Source organism: Triticum aestivum, chromosome 5B (genome assembly GCF_018294505.1).
Source record: "Triticum aestivum cultivar Chinese Spring chromosome 5B, IWGSC CS RefSeq v2.1, whole genome shotgun sequence".
Taxonomy (NCBI): Eukaryota; Viridiplantae; Streptophyta; class Magnoliopsida; order Poales; family Poaceae; genus Triticum; species Triticum aestivum.
In genome coordinates, this window is record NC_057807.1 from 8,973,560 (window position 1) to 8,995,705 (window position 22,146).

Here is a 22,146-nt window from a genome sequence, read left to right on the forward strand (position 1 = left end):
AAGTAGTTAGTATTAAACGGACGGCCCAGTCGACAGAGGACAGCTGGGCTTTGTGGGCCTTTTCTGGTGACCGTGGACCGTCTCCCAGCTCAGCCGGTGTGACGATGCGAACGAAAGCAATCGACCAAGTGAAATGACTCATCGGAGGATACTGGTACACTAAAGGGGAAGTCAGGGATGTCAAGGATGCTCTCTTTCAGATGTTCCCAACAAAAGCACCGGATCCCGATGGTTTTCCTGCACATTTTTTCAGATACATTGGGATCTGTGTGGTGAAGAGATTACTGGTATGATTATCATATTGCTCAATGGAGATGACTCACCGGAGGATATCAACCGCACGTTCATCGTTCTTATTCCCAAGATCGTTAGTCCAAAAATTCTAGGACAATTTTGGCCTATAAGTCTTTGCAATGTGGTCTATAAGATTGCGTCAAAGGTCTTAGCCAATAGGCTGAAGATCATTCTCTTTGACGTAATTTCTGAGGAGCAGTCGGCCTTCGTGCCTGGACGTCTTATCACTGATAATTTTATAACAGCTTATGAATGCTTGTACTACATGAAATCAAGGAGAGTTAAAAGTAATTGTTTTGTTGCCCTAAAGCTATATATGATGGAAGCATATGATCAACTGGAGTGGCCTTACTTCAAGGCAGTTATGCTAAAGATGGGCATCAACCCACGGTTTACGAGACGGTAATGAGATGTATTTCATCAGTCACATTTTTAGTTCTGTTTAATGGTCGCAGTCTGCATAATTCCAGGTCAACGAGGGGCATGAGACAAGGGAATCCTATCTCCCTGTATTTATTCTTACTTGCAGTTGAAGGTCTCTCATGTCTCTTAAAGGCGTGAGGTGGTGGTATCCAAGGACTGTCAGTGCTAGGCTCAGCTCCAGAAGTTAATCATTTACTCTTTGCAGACGACAATCTTCTGTTTTTCGAACAGTGAGAGTGCAGTACGAGTCTGGGATATTCTGAGAATGTACTGTGATGCTTCGAGCCAACGTGTCAATATAGAAAAGTCTTCGATTTACTTTAGCAAAGGTGTACCAGAGGCAACACGGAGTGAGATAAAGAATGCCTTGGATGTACAGAACGAATCTTTATAGGAGAAATACTTGGGCCCGCCAACGGATGTAGGAAAGAACAAGGAAGGAAGTTTCATATATCTAGAGGACATAATTTGGAAACATATTCAAGGATAGATGGAGAAATGTTTATCAGCAGGGGAGAAAGAAGTTTTGATCAAATCAGTTGCACAATCCATCCCGACATATTCAATGTCATGTTTCAAGCTTTGTTAGGGCCTAACTGAACACATAAATAGTCTTCTCAAGAAGTTTTGGCGGGGGAGTAAACAAGGCCAGAGAACACCGGCATGGGTTTCTTGGAAAACTATGGGTAAACCAAATAACATGGGAGGATTGGATTCCGGGACATTAAGCTCTTTAACCTAGCTTTACTAGCACATCAAGTTTGGCGTTTACTCAAGACTCGGAGTCCTTAAGTGCATGAGTTCTGCGAGCTAGATATTACCCTCAAGGTAACATACTGGATGCAACTATTGGCGCACAACCTTCCCAGGTTTGGCCGCTCGCTGATGGAAGGAAAAGTAGTGCTTGCTTTGGCGGGGTCGGAGACACGCATTTGGGAAGACAACTGGCCGCCGTGGGATTATAAGTTAAAACCTATATGCCCATCTTTGTCGATCCGCCACAGTTAGTTTCAGAGCTGATTGATACAACCACTCGATCATGGGACAGACAAGTGTTGACGAGCACTTTATTGAACTGGATGTGGATGTTATTCTGAACATCACTTTAAGTTCTTGGGTACAACATGATCTTTGGAGATGGCATTATGATCGAAAGGGAATTTTCACGGCCAAATTAGCACATAGGATGATGAGCGGAATCAAACATCAACGAGAGGATTGGCTAGAGCATAGGCCGAGCCACTCAAATACTGAAGCTGAGAAGGAGGATGACGTGGAGGAGGTGGAGGAGGAGGTGCCGGCAGAGGAGGAAGAGGAGGAGGAGCAGGAGCCGCGCGGAGAAAGACGCGTGAAGCTGGATGTGGGTGAGGAAGAGGACGTGGGTGTGTGGCCGGAGCAGCACACCATCCTGAGCTCTATCCGCTCGGAGTCGGCTGCGGAGGCAAGGAGTCGCCGTCGGCAACAGATGAAGGCGGCGCAGGTGGCCCAGGCGACTCAGGCCATCTACGACAACGACCAAATTTGATTAGTATAGATCGTAGTACGTAGCTATATATATTCTACATGATTTTGTATGGATTTACAGGGTGAATATGAGAGAGTTGTATGTGGAAAGGAAATATGAGACGTGTCCGGTCACTGTCTGCGGACGCGCCCGCGGGCGTTTGAGGGGCTGGATTTGCCAAGTCTGGCTGTAGATGCTTTAACCACTTCCCATTGTCAATCTTCAAAAATAAGAAGTAGAGAATAAAATAAAAAGCTGACGCGCACTGAGTAGAACACTAGGAAGATGCAAGCATTATGAGCTCAGCAGACAACAACAACAACAACAACAACAACAACAACAACAACAACAACAACAAAGCATTTAGTCCCAAACAAGTTAGGGTAGGCTAGAGGTGAAACCCATAAGATCTCGCAACTAACTCATGGCTCTGGCACATGGATATCAAGCTTCCACGCACCCCTGTCCATAGCTAGCTCTCGATACTCCAATCCTTCAGGTCTCTCTTAACGGACTCCTCCCATGTCAAATTCGGTCGACCCCGCCCTCTCTTGACATTCTCCGCACGCTTTAGCCGTCCGCTATGCACTGGAGCTTCTGGAGGCCTGCGCTGAATATTCCCAAACCATCTCAAACGATGTTGGACAAGCTTCTCCTCAATTGGTGCTACCCCAACTCTATCTCGTATATCATCATTCCGGACTCGATCCTTCCTCATGTGGCCACACATCCATCTCAACATACGCATCTCCGCCACACCTAACTGTTGAACATGTCGCCTTTTAGTCGGCCAACACTCCGCGCCATACAACATTGCGGGTCGAACCGCCGTCCTGTAGAACTTGCCTTTTAGTTTTTGTGGCACTCTCTTGTCACAGAGAATGCCAGAAGCTTGGCGCCACTTCATCCATCCGGCTTTGATTCGATGGTTCACATCTTCATCAATACCCCCATCCTCCTGCAACATTGACCCCAAATACCGAAAGGTGTCCTTCCGAGGTACCACCTGGCCATCAAGGCTAACCTCCTCCTCCTCACACCTAGTAGTACTGAAACCGCACATCATGTACTCGGTTTTAGTTCTACTAAGGCTAAACCCTTTCGATTCCAAGGTTTGTCTCCATAACTCTAACTTCCTATTTACCCCCGTTCGACTATCGTCAACTAGCACCACATCATTCGCAAAGAACATACACCATGGGATATCTCCTTGTATACCCCTTGTGACGTCATCCATCACCAATGCAAAAAGATAAGGGCTCAAAGTTGACCCCTGATGCAGTCCTATCTTAATCAGGAAGTCATCGGTGTCGACATCACTTGTTCGAACACTTGTCACAACATTATTGTACATGTCCTTGATGAGGGTAATGTACTTTGCTGGGACTTTGTGTTTCTCCAAGGCCCACCACATGGCATTCCGCGGGATCTTATCATAGGCCTTCTTCAAGTCAATGAACACCATATGCAAGTCCTTTTTTTGCTCCCTGTATCTCTCCATAAGTTGTCGTACCAAGAAAATGTTGGAAATATGCCCTAGAGGCAATAATAAAAGTATTATTATTATATTTCCTTGTTCATGATAATTGTCTTTTATTCATGCTATAACTGTATTATCCGGAAATCGTAGTACACGTGTGAATACATAGACCACAATATGTCCCTAGTGAGCCTCTAGTTGACTAGCTCGTTGTGATCAACAGATAGTCATGGTTTCCTGGCTATGGACATTGGATGTCGTTGATAACGGGATCACATCATTAGGAGAATGATGTGATGGACAAGACCCAATCCTAAGACTAGCACAAAAGATCGTGTAGTTCATTTGCTAGAGCTTTGCCAACGTCAAGTATCTCTTCCTTCGACCATGAGAGCGTGTAACTCCTGGATACCGGAGTGCTTTGGGTGTATCAAACGTCACAACGTAACTGGGTGACTATAAAGGTGCACTACAGGTATCTTCGAAAGTATCTATTGTTTTATGCGGATCGAGACTGGGATTTGTCACTCTGTGTAAACGGAGAGGTATCTCTGGGCCCACTCGGTAGGACATCATCATATGCGCAATGTGACCAAGGAGTTGATCACGGGATGATGTGTTACGGAACGAGTAAAGTGACTTGCCGGTAACGAGATTGAACAAGGTATTGGATACCGACGATCGAATCTCGGGCAAGTAACATACCGATAGACAAAGGGAATTGAATACGGGATTGATTAAGTCCTTGACATCGTGGTTCATCCGATGAGATCATCGTGGAACATGTGGGAGCCATCATGGGTATCCAGATCCCGCTGTTGGTTATTGACCGGAGAACATCTCGGTCATGTCTACATGTCTCCCGAACCCGTAGGGTCTACACACTTAAGGTTCGATGACGCTAGGGTTATAAAGGAAGTTTGTATGTGGTTACCAAATGTTGTTCGGAGTCCCGGATGAGATCCCGGACGTCACGAGGAGTTCCGGAATGGTCCGGAGGTAAAGATTTATATATGGGAAGTCCTATTTTGGCCACCGGAAATGTTCGGGATTTTTCGGTATTGTACCGGGAAGGTTCTAGAAGGTTCCGGAGTGGGGCCCACCTGCATGGGGGGACCCACATGGACGTGGGTAGTGGGGGCAAGGCCCCACACCCCTGGTCAAGGCGCACCAAGATCCCCCCTTAGAAGGAATAAGATCATATCCCGAAGGGATAAGATCAAGATCCCTAAAAAGGGGGGATAACAATCGGTGGGGAAGGAAATAATGAGATTTCTTTCCTCCCACCTTGGCCAACGCCCCAATGGACTTGGAGGGCAAGAAACCAGCCCCTCCACCCCTATATATAGTGGGGAGGCGCATGGGAGCTATACACGAAGTTCTGGCACAACCCTACCTCTCTTCCTACTCCTCCTCTCCCATGGTGCTTGGCGAAGCCCTGCTGGATTGCCACGCTCCTCCACCACCACCACGCCGTTGTGCTGCTGTTGGATGGAGTCTTCCTCAACCTCTCCCTCTCTCCTTGCTGGATCAAGGCGTGGGAGACATCACCGGGCTGTACGTGTGTTGAACGCGGAGGTGCCGTCCGTTCGGCACTAGGATCATCGGTGATTTGAATCACGACGAGTACGACTCCATCAACCCCGTTCACTTGAACGCTTCCGCTTAGCGATCTACAAGGGTATGTAGATGCACTCTCTTTCTACTCGTTGCTGGTCTCTCCGTAGATAGATCTTGGTGACACGTAGGAAAATTTTGAATTTCTGCTACGTTCCCCAACAGTGGCATCATGAGCTAGGTCTATTGCGTAGATTCTTTGCACGAGTAGAACACAAAGTAGTTGTGGGCGTTGATGTTGTTCAATATGCTTACCGTTACTAGTCCAATCTTGTTTCGACGGTATTGTGGGATGAAGCGGCCCGGACCGACCTTACACGTACTCTTACGTGAGACAGGTTCCACCGATTGACATGCACTTGGTGCATAAGGTGGCTAGCGGGTGCCAGTCTCTCCCACTTTAGTCGGAACGGATTCGATGAAAAGGGTCCTTATGAAGGGTAAATAGCAATTGGCATATCACGTTGTGGTCTTGCGTAGGTAAGAAACGTTCTTGCTAGAAACCCATAGCAGCCACGTAAAACATGCAACAACAATTAGAGGACGTCTAACTTGTTTTTGCAGGGTATGCTATGTGATGTGATATGGCCAAGAAGAATGTGATGAATGATATGTGATGTATGAGATTGATCATGTTCTTATAATAGGATTCACGACTTGCATGTCGATGAGTATGACAACCGGCAGGAGCCATAGGAGTTGTCTTTATTTATTGTATGACCTGCGTGTCATTGAAGAACGCCATGTAAACTACTTTACTTTATTGCTAAACGCGTTAGTCATAGAAGTAGAAGTAGTCGTTGGCGTGACAACTTCATGAAGACACGATGATGAAGATCATGATGATGGAGATCATGGTGTCGTGCCGGTGACGATGATGATCATGGAGCCCCGAAGATGAAGATCAAAAGGAGCAAAATGATATTGGCCATATCATGTCACTATTTGATTGCATGTGATGTTTATCATGTTTATGCATCTTGTTTGCTTAGGACGACGGTAGTAAATAAGATGATCCCTTACAAAATTTCAAGAAGTGTTCTCCCCTAACTGTGCACCATTGCTACAGTTCGTCGCTTCTAAGCACCACGTGATGATCGGGTGTGATGGATTCTTACGTTCACATACAACGGGTGTAAGACAGTTTTACACAGCGAAAACACTTAGGGTTAACTTGACGAGCCTAGCATGTGCAGACATGGCCTCGGAACACGGAGACCGAAAGGTCGAGCATGAGTCGTATGGTAGATACGATCAACATGAAGATGTTCACCGATGATGACTAGTCCGTCTCACGTGATGATCGGACACGGCCTAGTTGACTCGGATCATGTGATCACTTAGATGACCAGAGGGATGTCTATCTAAGTGGGAGTTCATAAGATGAACTTAATTATCCTGAACATAGTCAAAAGACCTTTTGCAAATTATGCCGTAAGCTCGCGCTTTAGTTCCACTGTTTAGATATGTTCCTAGAGAAAATATAGTTGAAAGTTGATAGTAGCGATTATGCGATCAGTAGAAAGCTTATGTCCTTAATGCACCGCTCAGTGTGCTGAACCCCAACGTCGTTTGTCGATGTTGCGAACATCGGACATACACGTTTTGATAACTACGTGATAGTTCAATTAAATGGTTTAAGTAGAGGCACCAAAGACGTTTTCGAAACGTCGCGGAACATATGAGATGTTTCGAGGGCTGAAATTGGGATTTCGGGCTCGTGCCCAGGTCAAGAGGTATAAGACCTCCGACGATTTTCTTAGCCTGCAAACTAAGGGAGAAAAGCTCAATCGTTGAGCTTGTGCTCAGATTGTCTGAGCACAACAATCACTTGAATCGAGTGGGAGTTGATCCTCCAGATGAGATAGTGATGTTTCCCCAAAGTCATTGCCACCAAGCTGCTAGAGCTTCGTGATTAACTATAACATATCAGGGATAGATATGATGATCCTTGAAATATTCATGATGTTTGACACCGCGAAAGTAGAAATCAAGAAGGAGCATCAATTGTTGATGGTTGGTGAAACCACTAGTTTCAAGAAGGGCAAGGGAACAAAGGGATACTTCATGAAACGGCAATTCAGCTGCTGCTCTAGTGAAGAAACCCAAGGTTGAACCCAAACCCGAGACTAAGTGCTTCTGTAATAAGGGGAACAACCACTGGAGCAGCATTACCCTAGATACTTGGTAGATGAGAAGGATGGCAAGGTCGATAGAAGTATATTGGATATACATTATGTTAATGTGTACTTTACTAGTACTCCTAGTAGCACCAGGGTATTGGATACCAGTTCGGTTGCTAAGTGTTAGTAACTCGAAATAAAAGCTACGGAATAAACGGAGACTAGCTAAAGGTGAGCTGATGATATATGTTGGAAGTGTTTCCAAGGTTGATATGATCAAGCATCGCACGCTCCCTCTACCACCGAGATTGGTGTTTGCGTTGAGCATAGACATGATTGGATTATGTCTATCGCAATACGGTTATTCATTTAAGGAGAATAATGGTTACTCTATTTTTGAATAATACCTTCAATGGTCTTGCACCTAAAGGAATGGTTTATTGAATCTCGGTCGTAGTGATACACATTTTCATGCCAAAAGATATAAGATAGTAATGATAGTACCACTTACTTGTGGCACTGCCATGTAAGTCATAATGGTATAAAACGCATGAAGAAGCTCCATGTTGATGGATCTTTGGACTCACTCGTTTTTGAAAAGTTTGAGACATGCGAACCATGTCTATTGGTGTATATGCATGAAGAAACTCCATGCAAATGGATCGTTCGGACTCACTTGATTTTGAATCACTTGAGATATGCAAATCATACCACATGGGCAAGATGACTGAAAAGCCTCATTTTCAGTAAGATGGAACAAGATAGCAACTTGTTGGAAGTAACGCATTTTGATGTGTGCAGTCGAATGAGTGCTGAGGCATGCAGTGAATATCATTATGTTCTTACTTCACAGATGATTCGAGTAAATGTTGAGTATATTTACTTGATGAAACACAAGTCTGGATTATTGAATGGTTCAAGTAATTTCAGAGTGAAGTAGCAGATCATTGTGACAAGAGGATAAAATGTCTATGATATGATCATAGAGATGAATATCTGAGTTACGAGTTTTGGCACACAATTAAGACATTGTGGAAATTGTTTCGCAATTAATACCGCCTGGAACACCATAATGTGATGGTGTGTCCGAACATCATAGTTGCACCCTATTGGATATGGTGCGTACCATGATGTCTCTTATCGAATTACCACTATCGTTCATGGGTTAGGCATTAGAGACAACCACATTCACTTTAAATAGGGCGCCACGTAATTCCGATGAGATGACACCGTATGAATTATGGTTTAGAGAAACCTAAGTTGTCGTTTCTTAAAAGTTTGGGGCTGCGACGCTTATATGAAAAAGTTTCAGGTTGATAAGCTCGAACCCAAAGCGGATAAAATGCATCTTCATAGGAAACCCAAAACAGTTGGGTATACCTCCTAATTCAGATCCGAAAGCAATATGGATTGTTTCTAGGATCGGGTCCTTTCTCGAGGAAAAGTTTCTCTCGAAAGAATTGAGTGGGAGGATGGTGGAGACTTGATGAGGTTATTGAACCGTCTCTTCAACTAGTGTGTGACAGGGCACAGGGAGTTGTTCCTGTGGCACCTACACCAATTGAAGTGGAAGCTTATGATATTGATCATGAAACTTCGGATCAAGTCACTCCCAAACCTCGTAGGATGACAAGGATGCGTACTACTTCAGAGTGGTACGTAATCCTGTCTTGAAGGTCATGTTGCTAGACAACAATGAACCTACGAGCTATGGAGAAGCGATGGTGGGCCCGGGTTCCGATAAATGGCTTGAGGCCATAAAATCCGAGAGAGGATCCATGTATGAAAACAAAGTGTAGACTTTGGCAGAACGGCTCGATGGTCGTAAGGCTAATGAGTACAGATGAATTTCAAAAGGAAGACGGACAATGATGGTAAATGTCACCATTAAGAAAGCTCAACTTGTCGTTAAGATGTTTTCCGACAAGTTCAAGGAGTTGACTACGATGAGATTTTCTCACTCGTAGCGATGCTAAGAGTCTGTTGGAATTATATTAGCGATTACTGCATTATTTATGAAATCTTGCAGATAGGATGTCAAAACATTGTTTCCTCGACGATTTTAATGAGGAAAGGTTGTATGTGATACAACCGGAAGGTTTTGTCAATCCCGAAAGATGCTAATAAGTATGCAAAGCTCCAGCAATCCTTCTAAGGACTGGAGTGAGCATCTCGGAGTTGGAATGTATGCTTTGATGATGATCAAAAATTTTGGGTTTGTACAAAGTTTATGAGAAACTTGTATTTCCAAAGAAGTGAGTGGGAGCACTATAGAATTTCTGATGAGTATATGTTGTTGACATATTGTTGATCAGAAATGACGTAGAATTTCTGGAAAGCATATAGGGTTATTTTGAAAGTGTTTTTTCAATGGAAAGCCTGGATTAAGCTACTTGAACATTGAGCATCAAGATCTATAAGGATAGATCAAAATGCTTAATAATACTTTCAAATGAGCACATACCTTGACATGATCTTGAAGGTGTTCAAGATGGACCAGTCAAAGAAGGAGTTCTTGCCTGAGTTGTAAGGTACGAAGTTAAGACTTAAAGCTCGACCACGGCAGAATAGAGAGAAAGGACGAAGGTCGTCCCCTATGCTTAAGACGTAGGCTCTTCAGTATGCTATGCTGTGTACCGCACCTGAAGTGTGCCTTGCCATGAGTCATTCAAGGGGTACAAGAGTGATCCAAGAATGGCTCACAGGACAGCGGTCAAAGTTATCCTTAGTAACTAGTGGACTAAGGAATTTTCTCGATTATGGAGGTGGTAAAAGAGTTCGTCGTAAAGGTTACGACAATGCAAGCTTGACACCTATCCGGATAGCTCTGAGTAGAGAGACCGGATACATATAATGGAGCAATAATTTAGAATAGCTCCAAGTAGAACAGTTGTTTGGAATAGCTCCAAATAGAGCGTGGTAGCTGCATCTAGGAGATGACATAGAGATTTGTAAAGCACACACGGATCTGAAAGGTTCAGACCCGTTGACTAAAACCTCTCTCACAAGCAACATGATCAAACATAAAACTCATTGAGTGTTAATCACATAGTGATGTGAACTAGACTACTGACTCTAGTAAACTCTTGGGTATTAGTCACATGGCGATGTGACCTGTGAGTGTTAATCACATGGCGATGTGAACTAGATTATTGACTCTAGTGCAAGTGTGAGACTGTTGGAAATATGCCCTAGAGGCAATAATAAAAGTATTATTATTATATTTCCTTGTTCATGATAATTGTCTTTTATTCATGCTATAACTGTATTATCCGGAAATCGTAATACACGTGTGAATACATAGACCACAATATGTCCCTAGTGAGCCTCTAGTTGACTAGCTCGTTGTGATCAACAGATAGTCATGGTTTCCTGGCTATGGACATTGGATGTCGTTGATAACGGGATCACATCATTAGGAGAATGATGTGATGGACAAGACCCAATCCTAAGACTAGCACAAAAGGTCGTGTAGTTCATTTGCTAGAGCTTTGCCAATGTCAAGTATCTCTTCCTTCGACCATGAGAGCGTGTAACTCCTGGATACCGTAGGAGTGCTTTGGGTGTATCAAACGTCACAACGTAACTGGGTGACTATAAAGGTGCACTACAGGTATCTCCGAAAGTATCTATTGTTTTATGCGGATCGAGACTGGGATTTGTCACTCTGTGTAAACGGAGAGGTATCTCTGGGCCCACTCGGTAGGACATCATCATATGCGCAATGTGACCAAGGAGTTGATCACGGGATGATGTGTTACGGAACGAGTAAAGTGACTTGCCGGTAACGAGATTGAACAAGGTATTGGATACCGACGATCGAATCTCGGGCAAGTAACATACCGATAGACAAAGGGAATTGAATACGGGATTGATTAAGTCCTTGACATCGTGGTTCATCCGATGAGATCATCGTGGAACATGTGGGAGCCATCATGGGTATCCAGATCCCGCTGTTAGTTATTGACCGGAGAACGTCTCGGTCATGTCTACATGTCTCCCGAACCCGTAGGGTCTACACACTTAAGGTTCGATGACGCTAGGGTTATAAAGGAAGTTTGTATGTGGTTACCAAATGTTGTTCGGAGTCCCGGATGAGATCCCGGACGTCACGAGGAGTTCCGGAATGGTCCGGAGGTAAAGATTTATATATGGGAAGTCCTATTTTGGCCACCGGAAATGTTCGGGATTTTTCGGTATTGTACCGGGAAGGTTCTAGAAGGTTCCGGAGTGGGGCCCACCTGCATGGGGGGACCCACATGGACGTGGGTAGTGGGGGCAAGGCCCCACACCCCTGGTCAAGGCACACCAAGATCCCCCCCTTAGAAGGAATAAGATCATATCCCGAAGGGATAAGATCAAGATCCCTAAAAAGGGGGGATAACAATCGGTGGGGAAGGAAATAATGAGATTTCTTTCCTCCCACCTTGGCCAACGCCCCAATGGACTTGGAGGGCAAGAAACCAGCCCCTCCACCCCTATATATAGTGGGGAGGCGCATGGGAGCTATACACGAAGTTCTGGCACAACCCTACCTCTCTTCCTACTCCTCCTCTCCCATGGTGCTTGGCGAAGCCCTGCTGGATTGCCACGCTCCTCCACCACCACACGCCGTTGTGCTGCTGTTGGATGGAGTCTTCCTCAACCTCTCCCTCTCTCCTTGCTGGATCAAGGCGTGGGAGACGTCACCGGGCTGTACGTGTGTTGAACGCGGAGGTGCCGTCCGTTCGGCACTAGGATCATCGGTGATTTGAATCACGACGAGTACGACTCCATCAACCCCGTTCACTTGAACGCTTCCGCTTAGCGATCTACAAGGGTATGTAGATGCACTCTCTTTCTACTCGTTGCTGGTCTCTCCATAGATAGATCTTATGACACGTAGGAAAATTTTGAATTTCTGCTACGTTCCCCAACAGAAAATGGCTTCCATGGTCAACCTCCCAGGCATGAAACCAAACTGATTTTTTGTCACGCTTGTCATTCTTCTTAAGCGGTGCTCAATGACTCTCTCCCATAGCTTCATTGTATGGCTCATCAACTTAATTCCACGGTAATTAGTACAACTTTGAACATCCCCCTTGTTCTTGAAGATTGGTATTAATATACTCCGTCTCCATTCTTCTGGCATCTTGTTTGCCCGAAAAATAAGGTTGAAAAGCTTGGTTAGCCATACTATCGCTATGTCCCCGAGACCTTTCCACACCTCAATGGGGATACAATCAGGGCCCATCGCCTTGCCTCCTTTCATCCTTTTTAAAGCCACCTTCACCTCAGACTCTTGGATGCGCCGCACAAAACGCATGCTGGTCTCATCAAAGGAGTCGTCCAGTTCAATGGTAGAACTCTCATTCTCCCCATTGAACAGCTTGTCGAAGTACTCCCACCATCTATGTTTAATCCCTTCGTCCTTCACCAAGAGTCGGCCTGCTCCGTCCTTGATGCATTTGACTTGGCCAATATCCCTCGTCTCCTCTCCCGGATCTTAGTCATCTTATAGATGTCCCTTTCACCTTCCTTCGTGCCTAACCGTTGGTAGAGGTCCTCATATGCCCGACCCCTTGCTTCACCAACAGCTCGCTTTGCGGCCTTCTTTGCCATCTTGTACTTCTCTATGTTGTCTGCACTCCTATCCAGGTATAGGCGTCTGAAGCAATCTTTCTTCTCTTCAATCGCCTTCTGGACATCATCATTCCACCACCAGGTATCCTTATCTTCGCTTCTCCTTCCCCTGGACACTCCAAACTCCTCCGAGGCCACCTTACGAATGCAAGTCGCCATCTTCATCCACACATTATCCGCATCCCCTCCTTCCTCCCAAGGGCCCTCCTTAATTACCCTCTCCTTGAACACCTGAGCTACCTCCCCCTTGAGCTTCCACCACTTCGTTCTAGCGACTTTGGCACGCTTATCCCGCTGGACACGAATCCGAAAGCGGAAGTCAGCAACCACCAGCTTATGCTGGGGTACAACACTCTCCCCAAGTATCACCTTACAGTCTAGGCACGCACGCCTATCTTCTCTTCTCGAGAAGATGAAATCAATCTGGCTAGAGCGTTGGCCACTACTAAAAGTCACCAGATGTGATTCTCTCTTTCTAAAGAGGGTGTTAGTTACAATCATGTTGTAGGCAGCAGACAGTTTAAAGAAAAAGGTACAAATTAAATCATTAAACCAGCGTCTCAATATATATGATTAATCAAATGATTAATTGTTTAATCATGGAAAACAACTTATTTAATCCCAAAGAAAGACAGAGGAAAGGAATACAAAGCCTGGATGCAACCGAATTTACTTAATCTCCACCCAGAAAAAGGGGCCTGGGTACAAGCCTGGAAAGGCATCTAACTTTATCCCAGGAAAATGTTTCTTCTACTTTTTATATCAATGCAAAATACTTAATCGAGCCGGTGCCTTCCCCAATTTCTTTCATGGGAATAAAACTAATCTTCATTCGACGTCGAACCCCTTCTCCTGGAGCTCCTGCACCACCTCGTTGCGCATCCGGAACCACAGCTTCCGCGCCTCCTGGTCAAACTTCTTGGACTGCAGCTGCTTCTGCATGTTGTCCGAGTCCATGTTCGCGTCCGCGAACCCCTTGGGACCGATCGTCGTGCCCAGGGCGCCCCCGCTCTTTATGAACTCCTCCACTGCCTCCTCGTCGCCCGGGTACGGGAACTCCCTGCGCTCGTACAGATGCGCCATCTCCTTCTCTTCCTGGGGAAATGATTTGGAAACAGAATTTTAGAAACAAGAAATATAGAACTCAACATTCAGGTGAAAGGAAGATAAGCATTGGCGAAAATGAGTGTTCAGGGCTGTTTTCAACAACCTTGTAGTAGAAGAGAGATTCACCTCCTCTGAGTGATCACTATGGATAATCATATGTCACCAAGCATGCCACATTTGGTGCCGCATAATATAACCCGATAGAACTTAAGTTCCTTTCCATATTAGTTTCATGTTTTCAGTGTTCAACGTGACATGTAAGGAGTGCTTATTAGTTGATATTGGACGACCGAAAATGTGACCTATTTCAGTAAAGCCTAACCATGCATATGAAATATTTGCAGACAAAATATAATCCCCACGTAAAGGTTGTCTGAATTGCATCTCATAAACATAATACAAGCGTCTAATGCCTATGCTTTAATCAGCAACAGGTTATGGCAGTTCACAGATGCAAATCAGTTTTAGTCTATGTATACTGCTGCAATTATGCGAACGTTTCTCATACAACGAAATTGTAGAATGGACACTGCTGGATCAATTCATCTCTCAAGTCACAGTATGTATCGACATTATCTATTGGAAGCTCTGAACCATAGTTCCAGAAACAGAACATACAGCAGGATAGACTTATTTGTACTAAACACATATCTTGCAACAAAACAAAAGGCCTCAGCAATTCATGTCTGCTCCATCCAAGAAATAAATTAAAGGTCACCACCGGTCATACCTTGGGCCGTGGCTTGAGCGTCCACCAGCCAAGCGGCGATGTCTCATTCCAGAACCACGCGGCGCCAAAAAGCGCGTATGTGCATAGCATGCCCTTGCCCATCTGCTTAAAGAAGTAGGCGTCCCCCTTCTCAAAACCCAGCCTCCTGAACCCCACAAATCAACAAGAACAGATACATCATCAAGAATCAATCTGTTCACAAGCCAAACAGAACTGTAGAGAGGGCGAACCAGCTATGGGAAGCTCGTCGTGCTCGCTTACTTGAGAAGCCGACGGGCCTGGGGGAAGCTGCGCAGCATCGCGTTCACCTGCAGGAAAGGAGAAAAGTGAAGAGGGTTTCGATGCAGCGTTTTTTGTGAATGGGTAGGTGCCTACCAGTGAAATTATTCGAAACATAAGTGGCAATAATATGCCGTAGGAACGCGTATGATACCCGAAGACTTGAAAAATTGATGCCTGAACTGAGCATAGTGAAAAAAAAGGAAAAGAATGACAGAAATTACGAAGTATTAATTCGCAACAGGGTAGAGAGCTGTGCCTAACACCAAAGCATGCCGCCTGGCGCCACATGACAGGACACGACTTCGCGGAGAAGGCACCGGACGGCACTCGCCTCAGCATGAGCGCCACGCCTATCATGCGTACAACAGCACAATCGGCTTTCAGTTTCGCTTCTCGGTGACCTCTGCGGCATAACAGCAAGCAGGACGCGTGCATGACACACACACCGTGGTTGCTGAAGACTAGACAAAAAAATTTGTTTCTCTGTGGTTGCTGAAGACTAGACGTGATCCACCTAGAACTGCGCATTCATGTAACGCATAACAGCAACAAACACAAAATTTCGTGCTTGGTCAAAGATTAGCCGCGGGTCGAGAAATGCCCCAAAAAACTCCATGCCATCCGCAGGAGGGAGGCCAAATTAGCGAGCGCATCGATAGCAATCAGCGATACACCGGTCAGGGGTGGTGATGGTCGATTTATTACCTGTGGCTTTGCTGGGCGGGGCGGGGCAGGGAGTGGGGATCGCCGGCGGTCGTTGGGCGTCGGGGAGGCGGGGGCAGGCGAGGGGGGCGGACTTCAGAGGAGGGGGAGGAGGCCAGGCGTCTGATGGCGAGGCGGTGATGGAGTGACGGCAGGCCAGTGAGCGCGCCGCCGCCGCCGGCGAGGCCGGGCTCGCGTGAGGGGAGAGACGGTCGGGGGCTCGCGAGGGGTAGAGCTGGGCTGCTGGGCCGCGCTCGCGCAGAACAGAAAACAAAAGTGTTGATACACCGGGTCATTTTCTAAACCGAATAAACCGGGTCATTTTCCTCGAAAATAAAAAATAAAAAAAATAAACCGGGTCATGTGTTGATACATTTCTTATCTCAAAATAATAAAAACAATGTGTTGATACATTTCTCTCCCTTTTGGCTTAAGACCGAGTGCAGTATCCGTTCATGTAGTAAATCCGACGTACTACATAAAAAAAGTAAATCCAACGTAAAGTATGTTTTCTTTTGAACACAGTACAGACGAAAGCACGATGAATAATATAACTAGATTGGCAATGAACTAAGAGATCGACATCCATCCATGCATACGATGCGTCAATGGGTAGTTTAACTCGGACAGACTCAGACCCTCGCTCTCGGAATCGCACTCGTACTCAGAACTCGATATGGATCTTGGCTTCTTCTCCTCAGTATGGGAACCCCATGTTCGTCCCGGTTGCCTGCTGCACCATATCTGCCCCAGCGGCTATCCCCATGGGTGGCGGCATCTCCATATCAGCAGGGAACTCCGGCGGCGGCATCGCCATAGTCACCTGATGCATCTCCATCCCAGTGTTGGTGCTGGTGCTACCAAACTCAAAGGTACTTCCACCGAAGAGCTGCTGTGGCAGTGGCACCCCATGCGCCTGGAGCGCGCGAAGGACGTTCTCCATCCCCATGTTCAGGAGTACCTGGTTTGCGCATTCGGAGACGGCGACCCGCACCGGCATCAGCTTGGCGGCGAAGGCCATCATCTCCTCCTCCCCCATGTCACCTAGTTCGGGGTTAAGCCAGGCCGCAATCTGGTCCCCCATGGCGCGCTTCTTTGCCATGGCCTCCTCCATGCACTCTTTCCGCATCTTCACCTCCTTCAGCTGCGTGCGCAGCTCGTCATGCTGCAGGTGCAACTTCTTCAGCTTGTTATTATCGGTGGCGCTCAGGACTCCCGTCGCGCCGCCCGCCAGGAAGCGGTCTATGACGGCCTCAGCAGAGGGGTGACCAAAGGAGAAGTCATTGCCAGCGGGTGAGTAGGCAACGACGGCTACCTCGGCGCCACACATCACCGCCAGCTCATTGGCTTTGTTAAACAGACCCTGCCGGCGCTTGGTGAAGCACACCTGCCGGGCGCCCTCCTTCTCGACCCGCCGCATGATGGTCTTCTTCCGCCCATTGCCACCCTTCCGCTTCGGCGCCATTGCTCGCTGAAGAGGAGAGCTGGTGTAGATTTGTGTTTGTCTACGTCTCAAGGTCGTACTTGCTTATATAGAAGCCGAGAGAAGACGATGAGGATTGAGGAATCGCTGGGCCGGGCTAGCCAGGGCGTTAAAACAATTGGCAACTCATGATTGGCAAAGAGATATTGTTCAGTATCCTCTGGACCTGTCACGCGTATAATCATAACTCGACCAGTACAATCCAATATTTCAAATAAGGTTTTTAATTGCTTCCTTCTGTTTCGTTGCGTGTTTTTATTAGGTAAGGATTAAGAACGAGCGCAATGAGATCTTTCTTCATCATCTGTCTATTTTAGTAGGAAACCAATCAATTTTTACCCCCAGGGCACGCCCTGAGGGTTTGTGGGCCCCTCGGGCACCTCCTTGACTTGTTTCCGACGCCAAAAATTCTTATGAATATAGAAACCTCCCAAAATAAACCTAGATCGAAAGTTCCGCCGCCGCAAGCCTCTATAGCCACGAAAAACCAATTAGGAGCCCGTTCCGGCACCCTGCCGAAGGGGAAAATCATCACCAGAGTCCATCTTCATCATCCCGGCAGCCACCATGATGAGGAGGGAGTAGTTCATCCTCGGGGCTGAGGGCTTGTGGGCCCCGCCGGTCAGATACACTGTCAGTATACACTTGTACGCGGTTTAGACCTTATTATAACTGCTAACCTCAAATTTGGTACTAACATATAAAAATTAGCAAAAATATTACAAATCGTAGTGCCTCAATTGTGATACTTTTGTGCAATTAACTCGGACAGGGCGACATGGCACCAGTCGGGCACTTAAGACTCACGCGACGCCGAGCATGGCAGGGGATCACGGATAGAGACATACACATGCTCAGCCGCATCCAAAAGGACGGATGAATGCATGCCATTCTGACCAACATACGCGTCTGTTCATCACTTGTTTGGTTGCATGTCAACAGCGCCCCTTTAGGGTGTGTTTGGTAGCATGCATGGACCTAGCCTAGTTGTTCTCCTCTCCTACATGCTGAGTGTAGATATGCTGAGTCCATGCAGTTGCTGTTGTTTGGCAGTGATGTATGCGTTGAGACATGCTGAGCTGAGACTTTGTTTGGCAGCATGCATGTGTTTAGACATGTTCAAGAATTTCCAATTTCGAATATTTTTTTGAATGAAGAACAAAATTGGAAAAATATGAACACAAATTTAAACATATTTTGATTTTTTTTGAAATTCTAAATATTTTTGGAAAATTAAAATAAAATTCGAAATTCTAAACTTTTTTGAAAATTTGAACATATTTGAAATTCCGAGCTTTTTTGAAAATTTAAACAAAATTTGAATTTGTATATTTTATAAAAATTTAAATAAAATCTAAAATTCTGATTTTTTTTCAAAATTCAAACATTTTTTGATTTTATTTTAAAATTCCAAACATTGTTGATTTTTTTTAAAAAAAATTGAAATTCTGAACATTTATTGAAAATTCAAACAAAATTTGAAATTACGAAAGTTTTTTGAAAATTTAAGCAATTCTGAAATCCTAAACTTTTTCAAAAATTTAAACAAATTTTGAAATTCTAAATCTTTTCGAAAATTTAAACAAATTTTGAAATTTTGAACATTTTTTGAAAAATATAAACACATCTGGACGTGATCTGGTGGGTGGGGACGAGTGTCAGGGCCAGCATGGCTGCCTCCATGCACCTTGTCTGGGGTGCATGAGATGAGCATAGCTGAGGGCCCTTTTATGTATCACATGAGCATAGCCCATGTGAGCTCATGCACCCTACCAAACAAGCAAAAGTGGGTCGAATTGGGAACTTTTGCCCTCATGCACCCTCCATGCACCCTACCAAACACATCCTTACTGTCTGACAAGGATCGCACACTAGTACTATGGTCTGTCATAAGATGCCACACTGAAATCGGCTTGTTCAGGCCAAGAAATAAGGTGAGATGTTTTCAGCTCACATGTCAGTGTGTCACCAACTAAACTGAATCAACACAGGAGATGTGCAAGAATAGGAAGAAGAGAAAATAAAATCCCCTTGCAAAGAACACAAGAAGAGAGTATAAGAATTGAGTTAATCATCATCAGCAGCAACACGTCCGCTCTAGTCTGTCTCCATGACTGCACCAACCCTCGCGCTGCCGCTGCGGCGCCCCATCGAGCCGTAGCAAGCATAGCACACGGTCCCTGCTACCGCCCTGAGGTCTTCCCCGCCGTCTCCCAGACCCGCACGCTGCTGCTGCGTCGCCCCTTCGGGTCGGAGCACCGCGATACGTGCTCCACATCGTCGTTCACGCGCGTCGACTTCTGTGTGGTATGCACCTCGCCATCTTCCTAGGCGCGGGAACGCCACCGTCCACGTTGGTCTCCGTCATGCTGTCGGGTTCTTCCTCGCCTACTCCAAGCACTGTAGCCATGCTCCTAACCTAGCCGTCGTCGCCGCCGCCGCCGCTCTTCTTCTCGGTCCACGGTGACTACCTTGACACCGGCCATCCCGACTCGACATCAACCACGGTGTCCCTCGCATGGCTACCTCGACCACGGCTACACCATCTTACGCTCTCGGCTACACGACATTGGCACACAGGGCTATCACCTCGCTTGAGCAACTCGTCGGCTTCCTCTACTGTCCACGCGTCCACGACGCTCCCGTTGCGATTGTGGGTGTATGACAGCCCGGCTGCTATTCTCTCCAGTCTGACTGTCCACGATACTCCTATTGTTCGGAACGCTACCGCTACGACTGCGCGCAGGAGGAGGGGGGGAGGGGTTTAGTGATATATTTGGTATTTAGAGACTATCCGGGATTAGATAGGAATTGTTTACATCTTATCTCTAGGAGGTGTCTTGCCCTCAAAGTCTTGTAGTAAATATACACTCGCCCTCCAGGCTCAATAATATATTCATCGCATTAATGCCAATCATCCCTCTCTATCCCTTCTAACATGATTTTTTGTAGTAGTATAATTCTTGAAAAAAAAGTCGGTAGAAACAACCGACGCACGTGATAAACATGACTTTTATGTTCATGATTGAAAACTGGACGGTGACACAAAGATAGTAAAAATGTGAACGTTCTTTTTCTATAAGAAACGTATGATAAAGGGATGAAACAGGGGGGTCGTTGTCGATCGCCGTGTTCCATGAGCCAGCCAGCCAACCGGAGCGAACCGCGTGCCAAAGAGTTCTGAAGGTGACTAGTGCATAACGGCATTGATCTTCCTCTTCCCGGCGCATGTTTTGCTAATTACTCCTTTATATTAGGTGTATTCGCTTTTTGATAAAATTTCATAACGTAAGGTGCATTTCTTTTAATTTCACATAATTTCCTTATTAGCCTTCCAGAAAAAGTAAAGTATCTCTGTCCTGATTGTGTGTATCTCTTCTTACAGCAAAAAAAGGAAAGTATCTCTTTGGCAATTGCATGCATGTCTTAATTTTCTAGACTAATTGATTTACTTTCCATTAAACAAGGATTTGCCAAGCGAGAGAGGCGTTTTGGCACCTAGTATGCTCCTGGTTTTTTAAAATGTGTTCTAAACGTATTTTGAAATGTCACAAAATTCAGACAAAACATTTCGCGCATACATCTCGACATTCTACATACTCACAAAGTCGTTTCGTGAAAAATTAACAATTTTTGTGTCACGTGTGAGAGAGACAAAATTCAATGGTAAAAAGGGCCTTTCACGAGGCATATCTTTGTCTTTTTTTACGCAAGCCACCGAAAATGTCGGTTTTCCACAAAAATTAGCGTGCGCACATAGAATATCGAGATGTACGTGTCAATTTTTTTCAGATTTTTTTTTGACATTTTGAAATGTTTTTCCGACGATAGGAGCATATGCTCCCATGTGCCAAAGTGAATTTCCGTTGCCGAGGGTAATTTTGTCTTACCATGTCTATAATTGTGTACCACCGTGCTAAAACTAATACACATAAGGAACGGAGGGTAATTGAAGATTAGTTGCTGGCTAAGTAGGCGTAGGCCAACTTATTTCCCTAAAAAAATAGGCCAACTTCCTTTTTCGTTTTGGAAAAATCTGCTACGTAATTCGATTCCCTAGTAAGTGCAGCCACACATGGATGGATCTTCCTCTTTCCATTCCACTCTCCAACGACGACGACTCCAAAGGTGAAGTTGATTAGGACGGAACGGAACGGATGGTGCACGCTGAGTCCACCTAACCCAAGAAAGTGAATGACGTGAGAGCTCAACTTCATCTGTCAATCTCTCCTCTCGGTGGTACGTAGACTTTAGCCTGCCGTATATGTCACTCGATCGTTGTCGCTGAAGTTTATATATGCGGCGTCGACCTGCCAATCAACTTCGTCTCTCCCCCTCCTCTGCTGGAGCTATTATTTCGCCGTGCCGTGCTTAATGAAATTGCTCCGTTGCTTTGGACGGCGATCGGTATCGATCGGCAGTGGTCGCCCTCGTCCAAGATGATGGGGTCCTAACCTTCTACAAGATCTAAGTCATCAATCCGGGGCAGGGTACGGTCATATGATAGGACGAACAGTTTTTGCTCTTTTTTCCGTTAATGAATCGGGCTCTGAGGGACCGCGTTTTAAAAAAAAAGGACGGTCCTACAAAGTGAGTACTGAATTTTGTCTTGAACAATTTGAATACTACTCCCTCATTCACAAATATAAAATGTTTTGAATTTTTTTAATATGGACTACATACATATAAAAAGATTGAACAAACACAATAAAATTCGTCTATATATGTCGGAATAAAAATACATTAGAACATCTTATAATAGTGAATGGAGGTGGTATT

General features: G+C 45.5%; 2 protein-coding genes across 3 annotated transcripts; both read right to left on the minus strand.

The window, feature by feature from the left end:
• Window positions 1–13,588: 13,588 nt before the first annotated feature.
• Window positions 13,589–16,152, minus strand: LOC123115415 (uncharacterized). Of its 2 annotated transcripts, none has more exons than XM_044536573.1 (4): window positions 15,888–16,152; window positions 15,162–15,208; window positions 14,901–15,045; window positions 13,589–14,158 (listed from the first exon to the last, which is right to left on the minus strand). In XM_044536573.1, exons 2-4 carry the CDS (start codon window positions 15,197–15,199, stop codon window positions 13,892–13,894), a joined length of 450 nt encoding a protein of 149 aa, XP_044392508.1. In that variant the 5' UTR covers window positions 15,200–15,208; window positions 15,888–16,152; the 3' UTR covers window positions 13,589–13,891. The 2 variants fall into 2 exon arrangements, with proteins under 2 accessions (XP_044392508.1, XP_044392509.1); XM_044536574.1 differs by having other exon boundaries at window positions 15,131–15,208; window positions 15,888–16,150.
• Window positions 16,153–16,581: 429 nt separating this feature from the next.
• LOC123114536 (agamous-like MADS-box protein AGL61) lies at window positions 16,582–17,349 on the minus strand. The gene has a single exon (XM_044536052.1). The coding sequence runs from the start codon at window positions 17,347–17,349 to the stop codon at window positions 16,582–16,584; it is 768 nt and encodes a 255-aa protein (XP_044391987.1).
• Window positions 17,350–22,146: the final 4,797 nt, after the last annotated feature.

Coding starts and splice junctions, on each gene's coding strand:
- LOC123115415 (XM_044536573.1), bottom strand. CDS start 15,199: ATGCTGCGCAGCTTCCCCCAGGCCCGTCGGCTTCTCAA. Junction 15,046..15,161: donor CAGGCCCGTCGGCTTCTCAA/GTAAGCGAGCAC, acceptor TGTGGGGTTCAG/GAGGCTGGGTTTTGAGAAGG. Junction 14,159..14,900: donor CGCTCAAGCCACGGCCCAAG/GTATGACCGGTG, acceptor TCATTTCCCCAG/GAAGAGAAGGAGATGGCGCA.
- LOC123114536 (XM_044536052.1), bottom strand. CDS start 17,349: ATGGCGCCGAAGCGGAAGGGTGGCAATGGGCGGAAGAAGACCATCATG.